The sequence below is a fragment of the Neodiprion lecontei genome, chromosome 4 (genome assembly GCF_021901455.1).
Source record: "Neodiprion lecontei isolate iyNeoLeco1 chromosome 4, iyNeoLeco1.1, whole genome shotgun sequence".
In the NCBI taxonomy this organism is placed as follows: Eukaryota; Metazoa; Arthropoda; class Insecta; order Hymenoptera; family Diprionidae; genus Neodiprion; species Neodiprion lecontei.
The window spans coordinates 34,452,921-34,471,723 of NC_060263.1; the positions used below are offsets into that span (position 1 = coordinate 34,452,921).

General features: G+C 33.5%; 3 protein-coding genes across 17 annotated transcripts; 2 read left to right on the top strand and 1 right to left on the bottom strand.

The window, feature by feature from the left end:
• The first annotated feature begins 175 nt into the window (after nucleotides 1–175).
• Nucleotides 176–5,486, top strand: LOC107222671 (aurora kinase C). 5 transcript variants are annotated; one of them, XR_006903738.1, is made up of 8 exons: nucleotides 207–291; nucleotides 632–749; nucleotides 988–1,179; nucleotides 1,536–1,670; nucleotides 1,770–1,928; nucleotides 2,194–2,425; nucleotides 2,689–2,828; nucleotides 3,746–5,486. XR_006903738.1 is itself a non-coding variant. In XM_046736594.1 (7 exons), the coding sequence occupies exons 2-7, from the start codon at nucleotides 652–654 to the stop codon at nucleotides 2,773–2,775; spliced, it is 903 nt and encodes a 300-aa protein (XP_046592550.1). In that variant the 5' UTR covers nucleotides 176–291; nucleotides 645–651; the 3' UTR covers nucleotides 2,776–5,486. The 5 variants fall into 5 exon arrangements, 4 of the variants coding, with proteins under 4 accessions (XP_046592550.1, XP_015517615.1, XP_015517616.1 ...); XM_046736594.1 differs by having other exon boundaries at nucleotides 176–291; nucleotides 645–749; nucleotides 2,689–5,486; XM_015662129.2 differs by having other exon boundaries at nucleotides 197–291; nucleotides 624–749; nucleotides 2,689–5,486.
• LOC107222656 (zinc finger CCHC domain-containing protein 10) lies at nucleotides 3,458–7,940 on the bottom strand. Of its 6 annotated transcripts, none has more exons than XR_006903740.1 (6): nucleotides 7,805–7,940; nucleotides 7,510–7,644; nucleotides 7,097–7,246; nucleotides 6,631–6,893; nucleotides 4,218–6,488; nucleotides 3,458–3,829 (listed from the first exon to the last, which is right to left on the bottom strand). XR_006903740.1 is itself a non-coding variant. In XM_046736598.1 (5 exons), coding segments are annotated over exons 1-4 (450 nt in total). In that variant the 5' UTR covers nucleotides 7,545–7,644; the 3' UTR covers nucleotides 3,458–3,829; nucleotides 4,218–4,637. The 6 variants fall into 6 exon arrangements, 4 of the variants coding, with proteins under 4 accessions (XP_046592554.1, XP_046592553.1, XP_046592551.1 ...); XR_006903739.1 differs by having other exon boundaries at nucleotides 7,510–7,724; nucleotides 7,805–7,910; XM_046736598.1 differs by lacking the exon at nucleotides 7,805–7,940 and having other exon boundaries at nucleotides 4,218–4,639.
• LOC107222670 (E3 ubiquitin-protein ligase Arkadia) lies at nucleotides 7,641–17,451 on the top strand. 6 transcript variants are annotated; one of them, XM_046736588.1, is made up of 13 exons: nucleotides 7,641–7,729; nucleotides 10,530–10,717; nucleotides 11,197–11,638; nucleotides 11,889–12,046; nucleotides 12,117–12,229; nucleotides 12,507–12,667; nucleotides 12,738–12,877; nucleotides 13,010–13,130; nucleotides 13,412–13,652; nucleotides 13,857–14,015; nucleotides 14,240–14,458; nucleotides 14,696–14,778; nucleotides 15,065–17,451. In XM_046736588.1, the coding sequence occupies exons 1-13, from the start codon at nucleotides 7,641–7,643 to the stop codon at nucleotides 15,192–15,194; spliced, it is 2,244 nt and encodes a 747-aa protein (XP_046592544.1). In that variant the 3' UTR covers nucleotides 15,195–17,451. The 6 variants fall into 6 exon arrangements, with proteins under 6 accessions (XP_046592544.1, XP_046592545.1, XP_046592547.1 ...); XM_046736589.1 differs by having other exon boundaries at nucleotides 13,013–13,130; XM_046736591.1 differs by lacking the exon at nucleotides 7,641–7,729 and adding an exon at nucleotides 7,994–8,062.
• The last annotated feature ends 1,352 nt before the right edge of the window (nucleotides 17,452–18,803 follow it).

Consider the following 18,803-nt stretch of genomic DNA (forward strand, 5'->3'; position numbering starts at 1 on the left):
TAATTTGAAGTTTTCTTCACATTTCCTTCCTTTCAAATTACCCGCTGAACAGGCATTTCGATACTAGCGTACATTGCGGTGACCTCGAATGGTTCTTGCTGTTGCAGACATTGCATAGGTAGGTATATTCAGCCCAGCATGAGGATTATCTACAGAAATGATGATTTGGGTTTGGCTGCGTTCACTTCTCATTTGTCAGTTATTAGACGAATTTGAATTTGTGACGCTTCGAATCGGTTGTTCTGCTAAATACTGAAGATTTTAATCTGCCACAGCTGATTTAGTTATTTGGTACGTGGCTTTTTGCGTGTTATATGCATTGATGGATTATATATTAATACGGAAATATGATTAATAACTGTATAACTTACGAACAGCAGTTTTCAAATCTTTGAAGGTGCTATGTCAATCAAATAAAGTTATGGATAGTATTTTCCTGAGACTCCAGATAATATTTAAACTCTAATCGAATTTTTAAACCAATTTGCAATTTTAAGCCCTTGTATACCAATTTGGTTGCACTTATTTAATTTCTGTGAATAGTATTTTTTTTTCGTTGTACTTAATAATATTACGTTTCTTTTTATTATTCACATTTATTTTATCCTAATTATATGATTCAGTTTAATAGATTTTAGAGGTAGACAAAATATGGCTACAATAAGTGACGATATTCCTGAGGAATACCGAGATGGGGTTAACCAAATGGTTGAAATCATGCATAGAGAAGTCGAGTACCGTGCCAAAGGGTAAATAACTATGAATTCCTTGTGCGATACACTAACATTTATGTTCTGTAATTTTCTGTTATTATTATTCTCTATTATTATTCTTTGTTCAACGACATTTAGGGCATGCGAATTTAACCTAATATGAGAAATTGTTTGCTGTACGAATTCGAATCGCTGAATCTTATGCGCAGTAGAACTTTGATATCTTGTTTATATATTTGTTGAAATAAATTTTATCTGGTATATTGTCATTTAGGTTTAAGTGGGCTATGGACGATTTTGATATCGGAGCACCATTGGGGAGAGGAAAATTTGGCAGAGTATATTTAGCTAGAGAAAAGAAAACCCATTACATGGTGGCTCTTAAAATGCTGCATAAATGCGAGTTAGTCAAAGGACGAGTAGAGAAACAAGTGATGCGTGAGATTGAAATACAATCACATCTGAGGTATGTAAAACTAGCATAGAAATTAAACATAGGCTTCTAATTTGGTAATTGTACCGTAGCATCTACTTTTTTTAAGTGAAAGCACCAATTTCACTGAGTTAATTGACTGTTTACTGTTTTTTAGATTTAATCGGCTACTTTTCATATTTTATTATGGAAATTGTATTTTAGATTTTTGTGTACAATGAATTATAGGAGTCAAAACTTCATAGTTTTATATGAGCTATTTATTCTGACTTATCCACAAACAATATTAATTTGCCTCTAAAATTGGCTTACTAGCTGTTTGGAAACAATCTTTCACAATCTAAAGTGAAACATAAATCTGCAGATTGTAATTGTCAACATAATTTCAGGCACCCAAATATACTCCATTTGCTAACCTGGTTTTATGATGCTAAACGCATCTATTTAGTATTGGAGTTTGCTGCAAATGGAGAACTTTACAGGGAAATGCAGCGTCAGCCTGAAAAGAGATTCAATGAGCACTTGTTAGTAACTTAAAAAATATAATAATCTATTCAACCTTACTTCAAATCACTTTATATAGTTTAGATCTCTTATGAGTAATATTTAATTTTCAAACATAGATCTGCCAAGTACACGTATCAAGTAGCAGATGCCCTGAACTATTGTCACAAAAACCATGTGATACATAGGGACATTAAGCCTGAGAACTTGTTACTTGACTTTCAAGGTGACATAAAATTGGCAGACTTTGGATGGTCTGTGCATGCTCCGTCGTCAAAGTAAGTAACATTGCATGACATACTTAGGATATTATCTGATAACTTATTTCAAACATGGTAGAGCAATGGAAGCATAGAAGCAGCTGGTACTTTTAGCAATGATCTCTAGAAAATATCTCTACTGAGTCTTAAGAAAGTCTTTTGAGAAATTAGCTGTTTAAAATGAATTCCTAATTAAATCACATGAACACGAATATAGAGCTCTATCACCTGGAAAAAATGGAACCTTTTTCCTAATTCACTCGAACCACATTTATTTTTTTAGGCGCAACACTATGTGCGGCACATTGGATTATTTACCTCCAGAGATGGTAGTAGGACAGACATACGACATATACGTTGATCACTGGTGTTTAGGAATTCTGTGCTATGAATTTTTAGTTGGGAGGCCACCATTTCTCAGTGACACGCATGAAGAAACATACAACAAAATTAAGGGCTGCATTATACACTGGCCAGCTCATGTTTCTTTAGGTGCACGAGATCTTATATCGAAGGTATGAACAAGAATGCTCAAATTTTGTAGCATTGATGACGAATGTACTTTAGCATAATTTTGCTTTCCACCTGTACTCTGGGATGTTAAAATTTGGGCCAGTGAATTGTCGCAAAGTATTTAGTCTACTTACTTGAGTATTCTACTACATTCACCCTGTACTTTAATATTGCAACAATTCCTTTTTTTTTTATAAGTATCTGCTTTCATATTCAAATTGTAGTACGGATATTTTTAACATGTTAACTTGTTGATATGTTATAGCTGATTAAAAGGAAGAGCTCTGACAGAATTCCACTACCTGCTGTGATGAAGCACCCTTGGATAGTTGAAAAAAAAAGCAGAAAATAGTCATTTCTATAGTATTAGCTGTCGTCCCTGAAGCGCAATGCCTATTCTGGAGTGTAAGTGCTTTGAATACTGTATATTTCACATGATCAAACATTATTAGGGTAATATTTTTTCAGAGTTTGAATAGAAAAAATATTCCAATTTGTTTTTTAGTAAATTTATAGCATACTAACATCACACCAGACTGTAATGATGATTCATGGCTATCCAAATTGAAATCCATATTTTTATATTCTTTATTATATTTAATGATGAAGCTGAAAGCATTTGGTTTGTTCCTGCCAATTACACTATCTACACTTTCACAATATATTATAGTGATGGTATCCTCACACAAAAGTGTAAAAAGTATAAAAAGTGTAGCTAGCACGAACAAACCAATTGACAATAGAATATAACTTTTAAGATATAAGTTGAAGAAAGTGGCCTTAGTTTGATATGTAATAGGCTTTAATTTTATAAATACACTTCATCTTATTATACCACAATGTCAAAATCAATCTTCAGAAAATATGTGAATTCATTTGAGCGGACATTTTATTATTGATATTGGTCACATTCAAGTTGATATATAGGTGCCTTCACAATAATATGAGCGAGGAATTTTGGGTCAAACTTTTTAATGTATAAATAAATCGGCATTGTGTTGAAAAGGGTAGGTTTGAGATCAATAGTATGTATGTATTGTAGCATTATGATGTTCAAGAATTGAATTTATTATCATCCCATCAACGCGTAGTAATTAATACAGAGTTATTTTTGCTATCTATAACACTGCTATAATTTTGATATAAAAGAAGTATTTTTACTGGAGACTGATGGAGATTATCAAGGGGTAATGTACCAGTAGACCGCAAGAGCAATTTCGGGAATGTTTATCTCATAAGCTAATAATTCCATTTGAATCAGATTTTTTCATTTGAAAGCCGTATACATGCAGGTGCATGTATAAATTTTTTTTTTTTTACAGGAACCCATTTTCTGGAATCACTGTTATCTTGTCCAGCGTAAAACGTATTCCTCATGGATCCAGGAATCCGTGCAGTCGGTTCATCTGAAACATAGAATTCAAAGGGAATCTTAAAATATAATATATAGAGTAGTCCGTGATGGTAGATTTCTATCCTGAAACTTATTTTTACAGAAATGCCGACAGTTCGAACATGATGTTCGTTCGTCGTCCATAATTTTCGACCCTCGGGGTTTTAAAAAAAATTCTCCCGTGTGAATAAGAAAAAATGTCACAAAACATTGTATAAAAATTGCAGCAAATCAGTCGAACCATTTTCGAAATATTTTGAGAATCGACTTCCAAATTGATGTTTTAAGATAACTGAGTTCAACGTTTGGCCAAGAAATTATGTGCAAGATATATTTTTTTTCTTCAATTTACCGTCAGTGATTCCAGGGTCATAATTTACTATTCCAGCATCAATTCTTACCTATTTACACTGAATTCCTCTTCACGGGTCGCCTGTTTAGTTTCAATTTGGTTGATATGAATGTGCTCCTCATCGTCTACTTCGCAGTACCAATCAGCTTTCCTTTTAATTTGGTTCCGGAGTTAAAAATTCATGTCGCTGTATTAGCGGCAATGTTTCCAATGTGTGAACTGCTATGGTTGATCTCGGGTGCTATTACCAAAGTACGTTGTTGAAGCTCCCGTTTGAATTTGGTGTGTATCTTCTGTCATAGCATTGTAACTGTCACAATTAGATCTCTAAATATCAACTCAATATATTTGTCTACATCTGGATGGAGAACAGGCTTATGGTGGTAGCTCTTCAATGTATTTGTAGCCTTTGCTCACTGCCAAGAGAACACCACTGTCAATCCCTGGTGGACACCCATCATGCTGTGACTTCTGGTCAGTTGATATCATATGGAAAAAGGTATACCGAAGATTGTTTGGTAATTTCTTTGCACAATATAACGGCATCAGCATGATCTTGCAATACTGATACTGAAATACCGAAACACCGAGATATCGAAGACATCAATATTCCTCATCATAAAATTAATGGAGCTTTGTTTACATGGACTTGTTTGAAACTACGATTTTTACCAAAACAACGGTACTTTGAAGTAATGCATGTACCGATTATCTGCAAGAATTTCTTAATCTGTTTGACACCTGCCAAACCATAAACGTTCGCCATTAACATAACAAGGATATTGGATGAGGCATTGTAGGAAACTTCTGGTATAGTCAGGTCATGTAAAGTCACTCGGAATATTACAACTTCCCAAGAGTTGTGATATATTTCTTTCACAAACCATTTTTTTGTCTTGAAAAATGCATGCGCAACTGAAACTGTTGAAATATTTGATTATCAAACTTTCAACGAAAATGCTGAACTCGTTACTGATTGATTTGATATGTGTAACAGATCAGTTTGAACAATGCTTAAGATCATGAAAAAATAATATACATTCTTTGCAACTCATTAGTGAGTTGTAATATTTTACAAACAGATGTATGGATTTGAATAGTATCTTGTCTGATGAGTCCCTGTAGCTCTCTGTATGCCATATATTTACATGATATTTTGGTATGGTTATTATATAGGATCCTACATGGCTGATTCTATGAAGTAGCTGCTGACCAATATACATAATAGCTTTTAGATTCGAAAATCGGAACCTAAGATAAGATTACGCTTGGCTAAGAGACTAACAATATTCTTTTGTATAGAATATATTTTAACGAAGAATTGGAGAAAAATTATCCCATTATATAATATGTATATAAAAGGAATTGTATTTTCATGCTGCATAAACGGGATCTCATAACATTTTCAAGAAATGAACAATGTTGTGCTAATATTAGTATGATAATGAGACAGCTGCATATGTGTGCAGTATAAATAAAAAACTGCTAGACTGATTTTTAATGGGTTACCAATATCATTCTTATGATTATCAAACTAACACAGGCTCTGTCTTATCACCCCATTGCTCCAGGGGACTGAGAAATAAACAAAATTGGTAATTTATTCATTCATCTCCATCCTCGTTTCAGCTGGGTTTTCCTTGGTAAATTCAGTAGAGTAATGGTGGGGATGGTAGGCTACAATTTTCATATTGCCAGACTGCTCACGATACAATTTGACGAGTACATTTACGAACTATCCATTTTCCACAACAGAACGATATGCGATGCAAGCAGGAGCAAAGCCCCTAGTTCATGACAAATATTATAGTTTGTATCACCAATTAGTATCTACAGCCTTGTACGTTTCGAGATTATTGAATGTCTGCGGGCACATACTAACAGGCATTTGACCAACTATAATGATGGCATAGTATGTAAATGTTCTGTTGACAGTCACGTTATTAACCAAACAAAGAAGCCTAATGGTCATATGGAAAATAAATAAATGTCTTTTAGAAATTTGGAATTTAAATAAATAATAATAGTGCAGATAGCAAATATTTCAAATTTACTCATTTAAATATACTTTTTTTCCTTATGATTAGTTGACATAGCATTATTATATTTAAGTCCTTAAGTAATACATTAATAGTAGTAAAATAACTATGAAGTTATTCAATGGTAAAAAAAGTGATAAAAAATAGATTGTCGATGATATGAGATTCCATACATTTAAAAATGTAAATGGAACCTTTTGACGCATTTCTACTTTGCTACTCGTCAATCCTTTTGCACAAGGCTTGATTTGTTTATCCAAAAACTTCATTTTTTTTTCATTCTACAACAAGAAAACATGTCCTCTTCATTGGAATGTTAGAATAATTTGCATGACTTCGCAATATAGAATGATGAATGAACTCATTCCTATGTTACAACAGGAGTAGGTACTAATTTGAACGTATGTACTAATTTAAACTTACATTTTTTCGTTTTTTTTGCTTTACTGGATTTGGTACCTTCGCTGGAACTAGAATCTCTGCTTGATGAACTGGATGAGGTGCTGCTACTACTACCACTGCTACTACTCGAGCTAGATGAGCTGTCACTGGAATCCGAATCATCGGAGGAAGAACTGTCTGAACTACTACTATCTGTGCTTGAGCTATCTGAATCACTTGTACTACTTGATTCCTTTCTAATTTTTTTTTTCTGTTTCACAGTTTCACTGGTCATCTCTGGCTCCCTATGAAAATTGTTAGACGAGTCACTTTATTGAAAAGTTATGAGGTCAAAAAATGCTAAAGATGGCGATTGAAAAAATGAAACGCAGATTCGAATACCATTTTTTTTGTAGAACAATCTTATATAGCGGATACTCAGAGGAAATGATAAAATTAAAACTATTGGAATTTAGGAAGACGTATCAGTAGACAAACATGAACTTACAATTTTTCCACCTCTTGCTGTTTTATTGCCTTTTTTAATTGCGTAGTTCGTGAAGATCTGTGAACGTATTTCCTCTTGCCTTTGCACTCATAACTCCAGTGACCCATTTCCAAACACTTTTGACAACGCACAGATGCTGGGTAAGGATATCTGAAAGATTGGATGTATTAATTAATTTTTAAATCATAATAAAAATTTGTATTCGAATTGATTATTTTTTCAGATAACGCCAAAGTTTGTAATTTATAGCGAAAAAATAAACATATTAAACTTTTATTTGTTTTTCCAATGTTTATAACCTATATGAAAGTATTGTTCAAAATTTTTAATGATAAGATATACACAGAAATTGAAAAGGCGTATAATAATAATAATTATTATTATCATTTGTACTAGGCAAAAATTTTACGTACGTTTTTTTCATTAGCTTCATACCGTACGCGCTCATTACGGTGCTTGATTATTTTTGTTTGAACAACAAACAACACGTTTCCAACCTACTACAGAATCGTCTTGGGTTGATTGGGTCAGGTTCTTCTTCCTAATGGCTATGCCCCCGAAAAAGAAGCGCCAACGTACTCTTAGCTTATTCCTGGGATATCCAGGAATTTCAAGAACTATGGTGATCCTTAGGTATTTAATTGAACTTATTCTTACTTTATTTAACTATTAGATTATATTTAACCCTATTTTATACTAATCATTTACTTATTTATTTATTTATTTTACTCCTCTATCCCCCTCTGGAATGTGCCCTGTTGCATATTCGTTTCCAAAGCTTTCGGCAGGAAGGATGTAACAGCACGACAGGAAAAAAAAACAACAAAAGAAAACATTGAACAGAGACACAGAGATGTATAAAGTAATAGGCAAATGCGCATAGTCATAAGTTGAGATTATTCCTAATTATAAATCTGCTAGGACCGTGATAACCTGAGTGGACCCTTTTAGAAATATTTCTTGCAGGTCAGTATCTCTAGTAACTTTATGTTTTTGAAGAAAGTTCTTAAGTTTGACACGGGGAGGCTAAAATATGGACACTCCCAAAACAAGTGATTACCCGACGGAACAGGGTGACCACACGTGCAAACCTGTGGAGCGACCGGGAATTCGGTCAGGTTAAGTAGGTTAGGTTCGTTTAACCTGAAACCATCCTGAAGCAGACAGTTGAAGATTGAAATAGAGCAGAGTGGAGCTGAGGTAAGGCTGCGTTCGCCCATGAGATTGCTTAGTACTGTGGGCGGTCGTCATGTCGTAGTTGGTGCACAAAAAGAAAAGTGAGCACGGTAGTTGCAAGCTTCACGGCACAGGCGTCGTTCGCGTTTGCTTGCCTGGCTGTAGTCGCTGTTTAGCCATTCTTGGATCTGTGTAAATTTTTTTTACTTCTAGTTTTATTGTTGTTACTGACATAAGAGTATTCACACTTCGTAGCTAAATTTTTATGCATGTACAGACAGCAAATTACATAAATTCCGAGTAATCAAGTGACACGTTCCACTTTATAATGCGCTGATAGTTCATACGCAAGTGACGAATAGTAGCTATAAATTATTTTGCTTATAATGACAAGGTGAAGAACGGGAATCTCGGTACATTATTCTATCCACCAGAGGAGGGACAAGTATGTCGTATACATCCTGAATAAAATCTATTGTTTCACCATTATTTGATTTTAATAGGGTAATCAAACCTGAGCTATACAGTTATAAGGTCGTATAATCATTTTCACGGACGGACGAATATATTACCCAGGCGTGGATCTTCCACTCAATGAATCATTCGCCTCCCTGATTAATTTTATCCTGTTATAGGTTCATCCGTTGTTCTAATTTATTTATTTTGTCTTTCACCTTGATACGTACTCGCCGGTTATTTAATCAGGGCCAAGAATTCAGACGTCTGGCAATTTTTTTTTCTCCTGGCAGTTTCCATCACTCAATTATGGCTTCTTTGGCTTCTGCAAAATCTGATTTTCTCATATCAGAATTCCGTATCATCTTGTATTTGAAAGTTCAAGCTTCAATAAAGAATTTGATCATTTCAATTGTTTTAAATTTGCATCTACCTCCTTATTCTTGTGGTATATTCATTTTTGTAACTAGGAATATAATTTTTTGTTGATACAATATCAAATTGATTACTTGTTCAATTTCTTTTTATGTAATACCAGCTTATATTGCACGATTTCAAAGTGATATAGAATTATGTGTATTCATTATTCATAATGTCTTGAACAAAAGTTATCCTCATTGCTACTTATGTCTAGGATTGACGCAAATCTGAAAAAACTAATTCCGATAACTTTGGCTTATACTACCTAAAATACTTTGGTAATATATTCTCTAAGTTACTCCATAAAATTTAGGTATGAAAAAATTTTTAATTTGCTCTACAATAATTGTAAGATTGTTTTATGGAACCTGGAGGTAAAAAATTGAGTCATGGGATTTATTGCAAACTGCATCAATTGGCAAATGTTACAAATTTTTATTAATCAATGAATTACTGCAAATCATTTAATTGACCCAATTTTTCATGTCTTTTCATGCACATGCATTTTTGTATTTCTTATTCTCAGTCAACTTCTTGTAGTTGACTAACCAATCAATATTGAGTTATTGCCTAGTCAGTACATATTTCGATCGAATAGTATGCTGCAATGCTAGCTTCAGAGTTTCAGACCCAATTACTGTACACAAATATAATGCAATTTAATGTTTTGACATTAGATATCCTATGGAAATATATAATAAAGCATAACCCTTAATGCTGAGTAGCAGTTGCAAAGCTACATAATGGCTGAACTTGTATAATAATAAATATACGAATTGAAGATATTCTGGTAATAATATATAAATCATTCTTCGAATGAAACTAAATATATAAGCAGATAGTAAGACTGGATTGAGAGACTGTCAATTCCATGTTGATTGCGTAGAATTTAACTGAAACAGTTCAAGCTTCGTATTTTCTCTACAAAATTATGTTTGGTAATATATCGAAAAAAATTATGTGCAACAATTTGTTGAACAATGCTTGCTGCATAGACAATGATTTGAGGAAAAAGTTCAATTCTGTGAAATTTGTTTTGTTGTGTGCTGTGCACAGGATCAAAAGTCTATCAATTCAATGCAAAATGGCTTCCGCATAAAGGGAAATTATTTTAAAAAGTAAAAGAATGCTTTACTTTGAGAAGTAAAAATTTTATAAATAAATCGATACCTAGTTTTGTAAACAATTATGAAATATGATTTATTTGCATAAATTGCCAACTTCCTTAACATTTAAAAATATGCATCTACTTTACTTCAACAAGATTTGTTGCTGATTCAATTTTCTATTTGTTATGTAGACCTCCTCTCATTTCTCAACATTTTTCACCTCATTTTCAACCGCAATGTAACAAATTACTAATCATATTCTTCTCATACAGAATGGAGGACGGCAAACCTTCTGAAGAAATGTGGCGTAATAAAGGAAAAACGGAAAATAGGAACGGCTTATTTAGTGGAGAATCTGCTGCAACCTCAGCTGATTCTAGCTCTGCATCTTTGGCTGATATATTTGATACTGCTTTCACCTCCACGGTGGATCCATTACCACAATCACGGTTTCCTGCAGGTAATAATTTAGTTTAATATCAATACGCAGATAAATGATATAATTTTTCATAGTTTTGCGGTTTTTAACGTATTAACCTGTGGTTTGTATGCAGTTGAGTTCAGTTTAATACTAACCGTACCAGGCTTGGTCAAATAACCAGTTTCATTACAGTAAGAATAGGTATATGTGAAGTGCTGGTATAGTTAGTGTTAAAATTTGATTAAAGTTCGAAACGTTCACCTAACGATGCATTTTTAAGAGAAATTATTTATCTTAGTTATTTGAGTTGAGGACTATCTGAAATTCAGTAATCAACTGTATGAAAGTAAAAGATACTCATATTTTGACAACTCGACACTATCAAATGATTGTAAGGATTCTAAATAGTGATTTAATTTTCTTCAATTTTTCATTATGTTAACCATACCATCTTCAACTGTGTAATCTGGGACGAAAACTAGGGACAAACTTGAGGTTCAAATTTTGTTTCTTAACAGGAAATGAAATGGAGTATGAGCATTTGTTTGCTGACAGCGATATAGAAGAGGCTGATGTAGTGCCAGTACAGCCATTTCCAAGTCAAGCACATCACTCAAGCTCTGAAAACAATCTTGTATTCTGGCCATATCTTCCATCTACAGAACGCAATGCACATTCTCGAGAGTATCGACACGCAGGACGCATGAACTGTAATATGTGCCAAAATAAGCCGGGTAGAAATTCGCGGAAAGAAACAGTGGAGTCACAATCAGATGGCGGGTTATGCGAGGAACGAGTTTGTGAAAATTATCGCCGAAAAAGAATTTTACATGAAAGAGATATTCCAGCTCAACACAAATCGAAGAAAAGTGAGGAACAAAAACTGCGAAGTGTTCAGCATGTCGACAGATTAAGTGTACCTGGCCCATCTAGAGTATCAGATCATCCTGTTGATTACAGGTTAGTAAAATTACATTTAATGCTTATCAGACAAGTACAATTCACCATCCTAAAAATAAAATTTCTCAAATTTTTTAGTCTATATACTGAGAAATGTTTGCACTTATTAATATACAATGAAAAAAAAATACTAATAGTTCAACCCTTCTTTATCCCTGAAAATAGTTGTTATTTTCGTGCCAGTTATAATACTTGGCTTGAAATTTCTTAATTTATACCTGAAGCGTGCATATATGTTGAATCTCTGTAGTTTAACTGGTTCTGCGAACCAAAATGGAGGTGCCTTAGACGAGGGACCACATGATATTCAGAATGCTAATACTGATGAACCTACTTTATGTCCTGCACAAGTACAGTTTAAACCAATACCAGAGCGATCTCAACAATCACATCCAAAACATCCATTGAGTATGAATTTTAAGTTGTCATTTTCTAATTTTCCCCTGAATGAATCTTATTTTATCACATAAATTTTTAGGAAACGACGATGCACCATTAGCTCCTGATTTACAGTTGGATTGGTCATCTAGCAGCGACAGTGAAAATGAAGAGGACACTGTAGAAGTGCTCGCAACTGTTAATCATAACAAAGTAAAGGTTTTTCGACATTCTAAGTGTACCAATTTACAATCTACAAACAGTAGTAAAAACTATGAAAAGCTTGAATCTGATTAGACTGATTTTCATTATTTTTCTGGGACATTTTGCGACTAAATTCCAAATCTACCCTGCATTCAGCATTATTTCTCCAATATTCAAATGTCGGAACTTGTCTCGATGACGATGTGCTGGAAATATCTTCCTGTATGTTAAGTTTTGAGATGATCTTGATTACACTCTATTAAGCAGCCTGAAATTTGAACTAAAGGGTGTCTCACAAACGGCAAACCAAGCAGCTGGTATTGTACCAGTGGTTGATCTTACAACAGAATCGGATGAGGAACAAAGCCCACCACAAGTTCATCAGAGTGATCCAGCCGTAAATTCTGGTGGAGATCGTGTTCATTGGTACCTACCCAATGCTCACAGGTGCATATGATACACTATTATGAAAATTTCAATAATTTACACTATCTTACATTTCACAATTTTTTTTTAGGGTCAATTCTTGCTGCATGCATGGACCTCCAGATCATCGGTCTCATATGTACCACCACTCTCAGACATATCATGCTCATCACAGGCCACCTGTCATTCCTTCCAGTTACACAAACTTTACTTACCCCAATTACCATCCAGGTAATTCAACTTTTGCAAAATTTACCTTATAAATTGTATTTTCTCACCACAATAACACTTAAGTAGTATGTTATTGTAAAAAAGTAATATCCTCTGTGCACTGGCAGGATTATTCTACACTTATTGTTGCAGAAGCGCCGATAGGAGTCCCGACACCTCGCATGTATCCTGTACATGAACAACTATGGTTAAATCAACAGCATATGCAAGAAATGCATCGTCGCAGGCTTAATGCAAGATCATCTCATCACGGGTATGTCTTGTTTGATTTTTCTAAAGATACATTGAACAGACTCATCTATACATGAAGTTGAAGGAACATTAGTGAAGTTACTTCATTCACTGGCAGAAATTTTATATGCTCATACTGATCAAATATACAAGGTGTTTCATCTTATTGCCTATCCTGCTGTATTTGGAATATGAAAAATTGTATTTACATTCCTCCATATGACTACCACACATAGCGCAAAAATTTCGCAGCTGCCAAACATTGTCCAATAATCAGTTCACTATTGATACTACTTTGGTTAGATGCATGACACCAAATGCACAAGTGCTACAACCTAGTATGCACTTGTGTAGCAGCAGCAGCAGCAGCAGCAGCAGCAGTAGTTCGAATCCTCGTTGCAGTGGCAGAAATGGAGCAATATTGAATGAGAATTATCAGTCACCGCCTCCACCGCCATCACCACAGCAACCTACGGTTTACAGCCATCCAGAAATTCTGCCTCCAAACATGATGATTGGTAGTCCATGTCCACCGCCAGTTATGGTAATTAATTACTACTTAGGTTTCCATTCGATTAAAAGGGTACAAAGCCAATAAAAATCTGACGAAATTATTTTTTACTTACGGCAAGAGTACATATTTTAACTTTTGAACATTTTATTTATTGCGTAGAAATCGCCTTTTTCATCCAAAAAAATTACAAGACATTGTGAAATTTGAAACCACAACATATTCATATATTTTCAGATGCATCCTATTCATCCACCGGAGCCCATGGAACCTGGACCTGAGATGGTTTCATCAATGCCAGTACACCAACATGTGCATCACCACATGTATCACTATCATCCACCAGGGTCTCGACAAATTCCTCACCATCTGCACATCAGTTTTGGTTCTCACATGGTGAGTTCGGGTGAAAAAAAAATTTCTTGTAATTATAAAAATGACTATTATTTTAGATGGGATTCTTTACAGAAGTTATGGTTTCTTTTGGCATATAACTTTTTGTTATATTACCTCCCCCATTTTATTCAACGAATTGAGAAAATCATTTGAATAATTTGTGTGTTGTGCAAATATTGAATGTGAGAACACTGCTAAATCTAGGGTATTTTTGTGGAAATTAGCATCCTGCTGCTGTGCTACCTAACTGCAGAGCTCCTGGAGGCCAGGATATGTTGTATTCGGCCTTAGCACTGCCGGATGTTCTTCATCAAGCACGGCACATGTCAGCACGTCTTGAACATTTTATGCATGTCGTCGATCAAAGGCGCTTGACACATATTAGCTGCGGAGCAACACAAGAATCTATTGAAAGTCACACATTCCCGCATAAATACAAGCGGGTAAGTTGATTGAGTACTAAATAACTTTACTAAATAATACGGGCTTGTTATATCAAGTGACGAAGCATAGTCATATATTTTTAATTTTTTAACAAATTGTATATTTTTATTTTTTGTGAGATTGTTTTTCCATGGTATTAATCGTTAAGGTGATTATTGATATGGTGAGCTGCTTGTGTTGAGAAAAGTTTCAAAAGGTAGACTATTTTTCATTTATATTCTTTTGTTTTTTCACAGGTGAAAAAGGTAGAGAATGGGGAGGATTCTGTAGAAAAGTGTACTATTTGTCTCTCAGAGTTTGAAGATTGTGAAAGTGTTAGGTAAGTACGCAGTTTTCTCTTATCGAATATAGATCATGCGATCACGGCTTTTTAATAGTTTTTAAGCACTTTCCCAATCCGAGTAGTATATCATCGTTTATTTAACTTTCGTTGTAACTATCTAAATTGGTAGTGTACCAGAAAAGAAGATTGCTTGCTTTTGTAAATATCAGAAATCACGGTATATCGGTCTATCAAAATTAGTTTGAAGACCTATAATCTATGTATAGGAAGTATTTGTGATTGAAATATAAAGTAATGAATATATTTTCATTGGTATGTTAAGGAGGCTCCCATGCATGCATCTATTCCATGTGGACTGCGTTGATCAGTGGCTGTGCACCAACAAGCGATGTCCGATATGTCGAGTCGATATTGAAACATTTCTCCACAAAGAGCTATCGGCTTCTACATAGCTTAAAGTTAATAATATTTCGTACCAACCCCTCTTACTTGATGATAGTTTTTATTAAGAAATTCAAATGCAAGTGTTGAACGAAAGAAGTTTAAAGTTTCGCCCGAATAAGTATGTACACTTAGCATCTTAGATTTTGGCAGATTCAGTGACGCTTATTTGATTCGAACACGAAATTCGATGAGAATTGGTTAGAATGTAACACGTCAAGTGTACGTGTAATATGAACACACCTTTGTAGTCATGTTTCTGAATAATTTTTTTTATTTTGTGTTTGGATCATAATAGGCGTACAAAAAAATTTAACCAATCAATAAAAAATTGAGTGAAGAGCTCAGTACTTAGGTCGTACTAGGTGTATTATCCGAAGTACATACACACTCTATATCAAACCTTTTTGAGTGAAACTTCATAACGAATATTGAGAAATATTTATAAACAGTTCCATATTTATTTGTTAATGTTTACTATGAAACGTGTTGCTTTAGTAATGATGCAAATAATTGTAAATTAATTTTAACAGATAGACACACGATAGTTTATACTTGAAATTACTCGAAATCCAGAAACTCTTTTTCAACAATGTTAAATTGGTTTTACTAGAAAAATAGCAACTATGGTAGGAACTAAAACAATGGAACAAGACTGAATAATTTTCTCCGAATTTGCGGTACGAAATTTATTTGTCTTCCAATAAATTAATTAATGGAACATTTAAAAAAGAAATGTCAAACAAGCGTCAATCTTAAATCATTCTAATCAAAGCCAAAGCATCAGAGAAGAGATTTAAGTCTGTGAAAAATTATTTGATAACTACTCCTGAACTGTTTCACCACTAATAACTCAATTCTAATAATTGAATACTAATTTATTTATCAAATGAAGAGTTACAACTTTATGTTGAGTTGCTCTGCGTAATAGTTCGTCAGATATGCACTTTTTTCATTGGATTTGTAAATGGTGCTTTACAAAGAACTGCATTAAATGAAAATAGTGAATAAAAATAAAAACAAATTATGATGATAGTTTCATGTTGTAAATTGCAGATTAGGATAAACGTATCTTTTGAAGTAATAAATATCCTAATTATTTTTAATAACAATAAAGTTAACTTCATTTATTCGTATGTATAGTATATCTACTGATACGATATTGTGTAACTCTCATTCGGTATTTGAGCCGGTTGAAACTTACAACTAACCTTCGTTTTGGACAAGAAAAGATTTTTATCAATGAAATATACCAATTTACTAGTTAAAGCAATGACTAGCCAGATAATTTTATTCTCTAGTAACAGTTGTCAGTATATGCACAATTTTTGAGCAAAGATTGACACGAATGGTACATGGATGTCAAATTAATAAGCTTATATTATGCACATACTGCACATCTATTGATACTCGTTCTTCGACAGCTATCCGAAACGGAGTTTGACCATTTATATGTATAATGTATATGGTATTAAAGTTCAAAAAAGCATCCAAAAGGAACAAATGTATCATATTACATTATTTAACATAAAGTCTTCTTTTGTCAGTAGATGTAGACACTTTACTAATGCCATACCAAAATTACTACGTACCGAATTTCGGTCGTGACGTCGAATCACTCGATCTAGAAGGAAGTTTCAAAAACTAATTTTACTGTTAAGTTTTGGTCACTTAAAGAATCGATTCTACTGTATGCTGGCTTTCAAATCTTTGAATCAACTGAAGCCAGTATTCGACGTAGTTTTGAATCTAAAGTACCAGCTAATCTTATTTCAAAAGAGGCAGATTTTTTACATCACATAATTGGCCTAAAAAATTAGTAATAGGTAATTGTACTTTTTGTTTTGTACACTCATTTTATCATGTCCTATTTTTTGTATTTTTTCTCCTAACAGGAATAATAATCAGGAATGTTCATGAAATGCATGGACCATTAGTTTATACATATATCCTAAACGTCTGTGTTGTAAATTGATACGGCTATTAATTAATTGGTAAAAACTGTATCCATGTAATATACGTACCTATATGCCGAAGTATATAGTCAAAAACTTTTATTTATATGGTGATTTCAATTTTATACATGTATTTTAATTATTGACGAATAAGCATAAGTCTGCTAACTGCATGTACATATACATATGTGTAAACTATAATTATTATGTATATTAGAACAAGGATGCATCTAATAGTGGTTATAATCTTTAGTACCTAGTAATCAATTGGTCAGCAACTGTACAAGAATAAATACCAATGATTCTATTGCAAGTTTCATGATGCAAAATATTTACTACTTAGCCGCAGTGTAATAAACATTGTTATCAAATTTTTAGTATTCTTGCCAATGTTGAATAGTTTGTTGCCAGGCTGTTATGCATACCTATGTGGATGTATGTACAATATCATGAACGACGATGAAATATAGTTATAAGCAATTTTTTTTCGGTAGAAAAGAGAATAACAAATGTGTTGTGTTCAAATTTTCTGAACAAAATCAACGTTGGGATATGTTTTTCACGAAGTGTGCACTACTTTCATTCAGACAGAGTCAAGCTAATAACGATCACTATGCTTTGAGTTTTCAGGAAAAAATGATTCTTTCATACAATGGAAATACGTAAATCTTGAAAAAACTATAATCATGATTGCTAAGGTTACCGAAGCATTGCTATTAACACAGTTATTGATATTTTTACTTAAAAAAATGGTTACAGATCGATGAGAAAATGACAAGAAGACAGATATTAATTAAATGTTGATATAGCCAGTATCCATAATTGTAAGAACAATTTACGATGCCCTTTATAAATAATTTCTTCCGTACACTTGAAGTTATCTATAGAGCAATGTATGTACGTTATTAATACTGCAACACATACACATTCCTATCAGCTAAAAAGTTTTGCAATCGCGCAACCGGTCTTGAAAGAACAAATGTTCAAATTGCGATAATAATTCACAGAAAGATAATGTGGATCCATACATTGGCCTACCAACTATATTCATAAACTGATGAGTAATACAATTTAGCTCCAATGTGATCAAAATAATGCATAATCTACGTAACATTTTTTTATGCGGCATATTTCTAAATTATACACACAATTATACAATTCATTTTTACTCAGCATTTTGTATGGGGATTGTTGATAGTCTAGGTTGACGATACCCGTTTATTTTTGGCGGAATCTACTTATAGCAAGTGAAGTTGAAGAATCGAATGAAACTACAATAAATTGTAAGACAAGATGTACATATAAAGAATTATTCCAAAATTTATGTTTTTTTCGATTTCAGCTGCTTTTCATTTCAGTGTTACTTTGCCAGTATAGTTTATCAGATATACAAAGTGCACCTGAGATAAAAATTGAATAAGTAATATTTTTTATCATCCAACTGTCGCAGGACGGCAGCGTTATTAGCTGACCCATTAACTGAAGAATATATCTTTAGTCAACGGCTGACCATCGAAGGGCCTAGCCGCTTGAGTCTGGAATCGACAAGGAAAATAAAGTGCATATTTCTTGTCTGAAATGTAAAAACTAAAATCATTATACATCATATCGTATCATCATACATCGTACATCTTACATCATATCATACATTATAGTCATAGATAA

Bases quoted from the DNA above. Each gene is read 5' to 3' on its own strand.
- LOC107222671 (XM_046736594.1), top strand. From the start codon at position 652: ATGGCTACAATAAGTGACGATATTCCTGAGGAATACCGAGATGGGGTT. The intron at 750-987 runs GTAAATAACTAT...ATTGTCATTTAG, and splicing joins GTCGAGTACCGTGCCAAAGG to GTTTAAGTGGGCTATGGACG. The intron at 1,180-1,535 runs GTATGTAAAACT...ACATAATTTCAG, and splicing joins GAAATACAATCACATCTGAG to GCACCCAAATATACTCCATT.
- LOC107222656 (XM_046736595.1), bottom strand. From the start codon at position 7,544: ATGAGCGCGTACGGTATGAAGCTAATGAAAAAAAC. The intron at 7,247-7,509 runs GTACGTAAAATT...CCAATCTTTCAG, and splicing joins ATGAAGCTAATGAAAAAAAC to ATATCCTTACCCAGCATCTG. The intron at 6,894-7,096 runs GTAAGTTCATGT...CAATTTTCATAG, and splicing joins CAGCAAGAGGTGGAAAAATT to GGAGCCAGAGATGACCAGTG.
- LOC107222670 (XM_046736588.1), top strand. From the start codon at position 7,641: ATGGCTATGCCCCCGAAAAAGAAGCGCCAACGTACTCTTAGCTTATTC. The intron at 12,878-13,009 runs GTAATTCAACTT...TTATTGTTGCAG, and splicing joins TTACCCCAATTACCATCCAG to AAGCGCCGATAGGAGTCCCG. The intron at 14,459-14,695 runs GTAAGTTGATTG...GTTTTTTCACAG, and splicing joins TCCCGCATAAATACAAGCGG to GTGAAAAAGGTAGAGAATGG.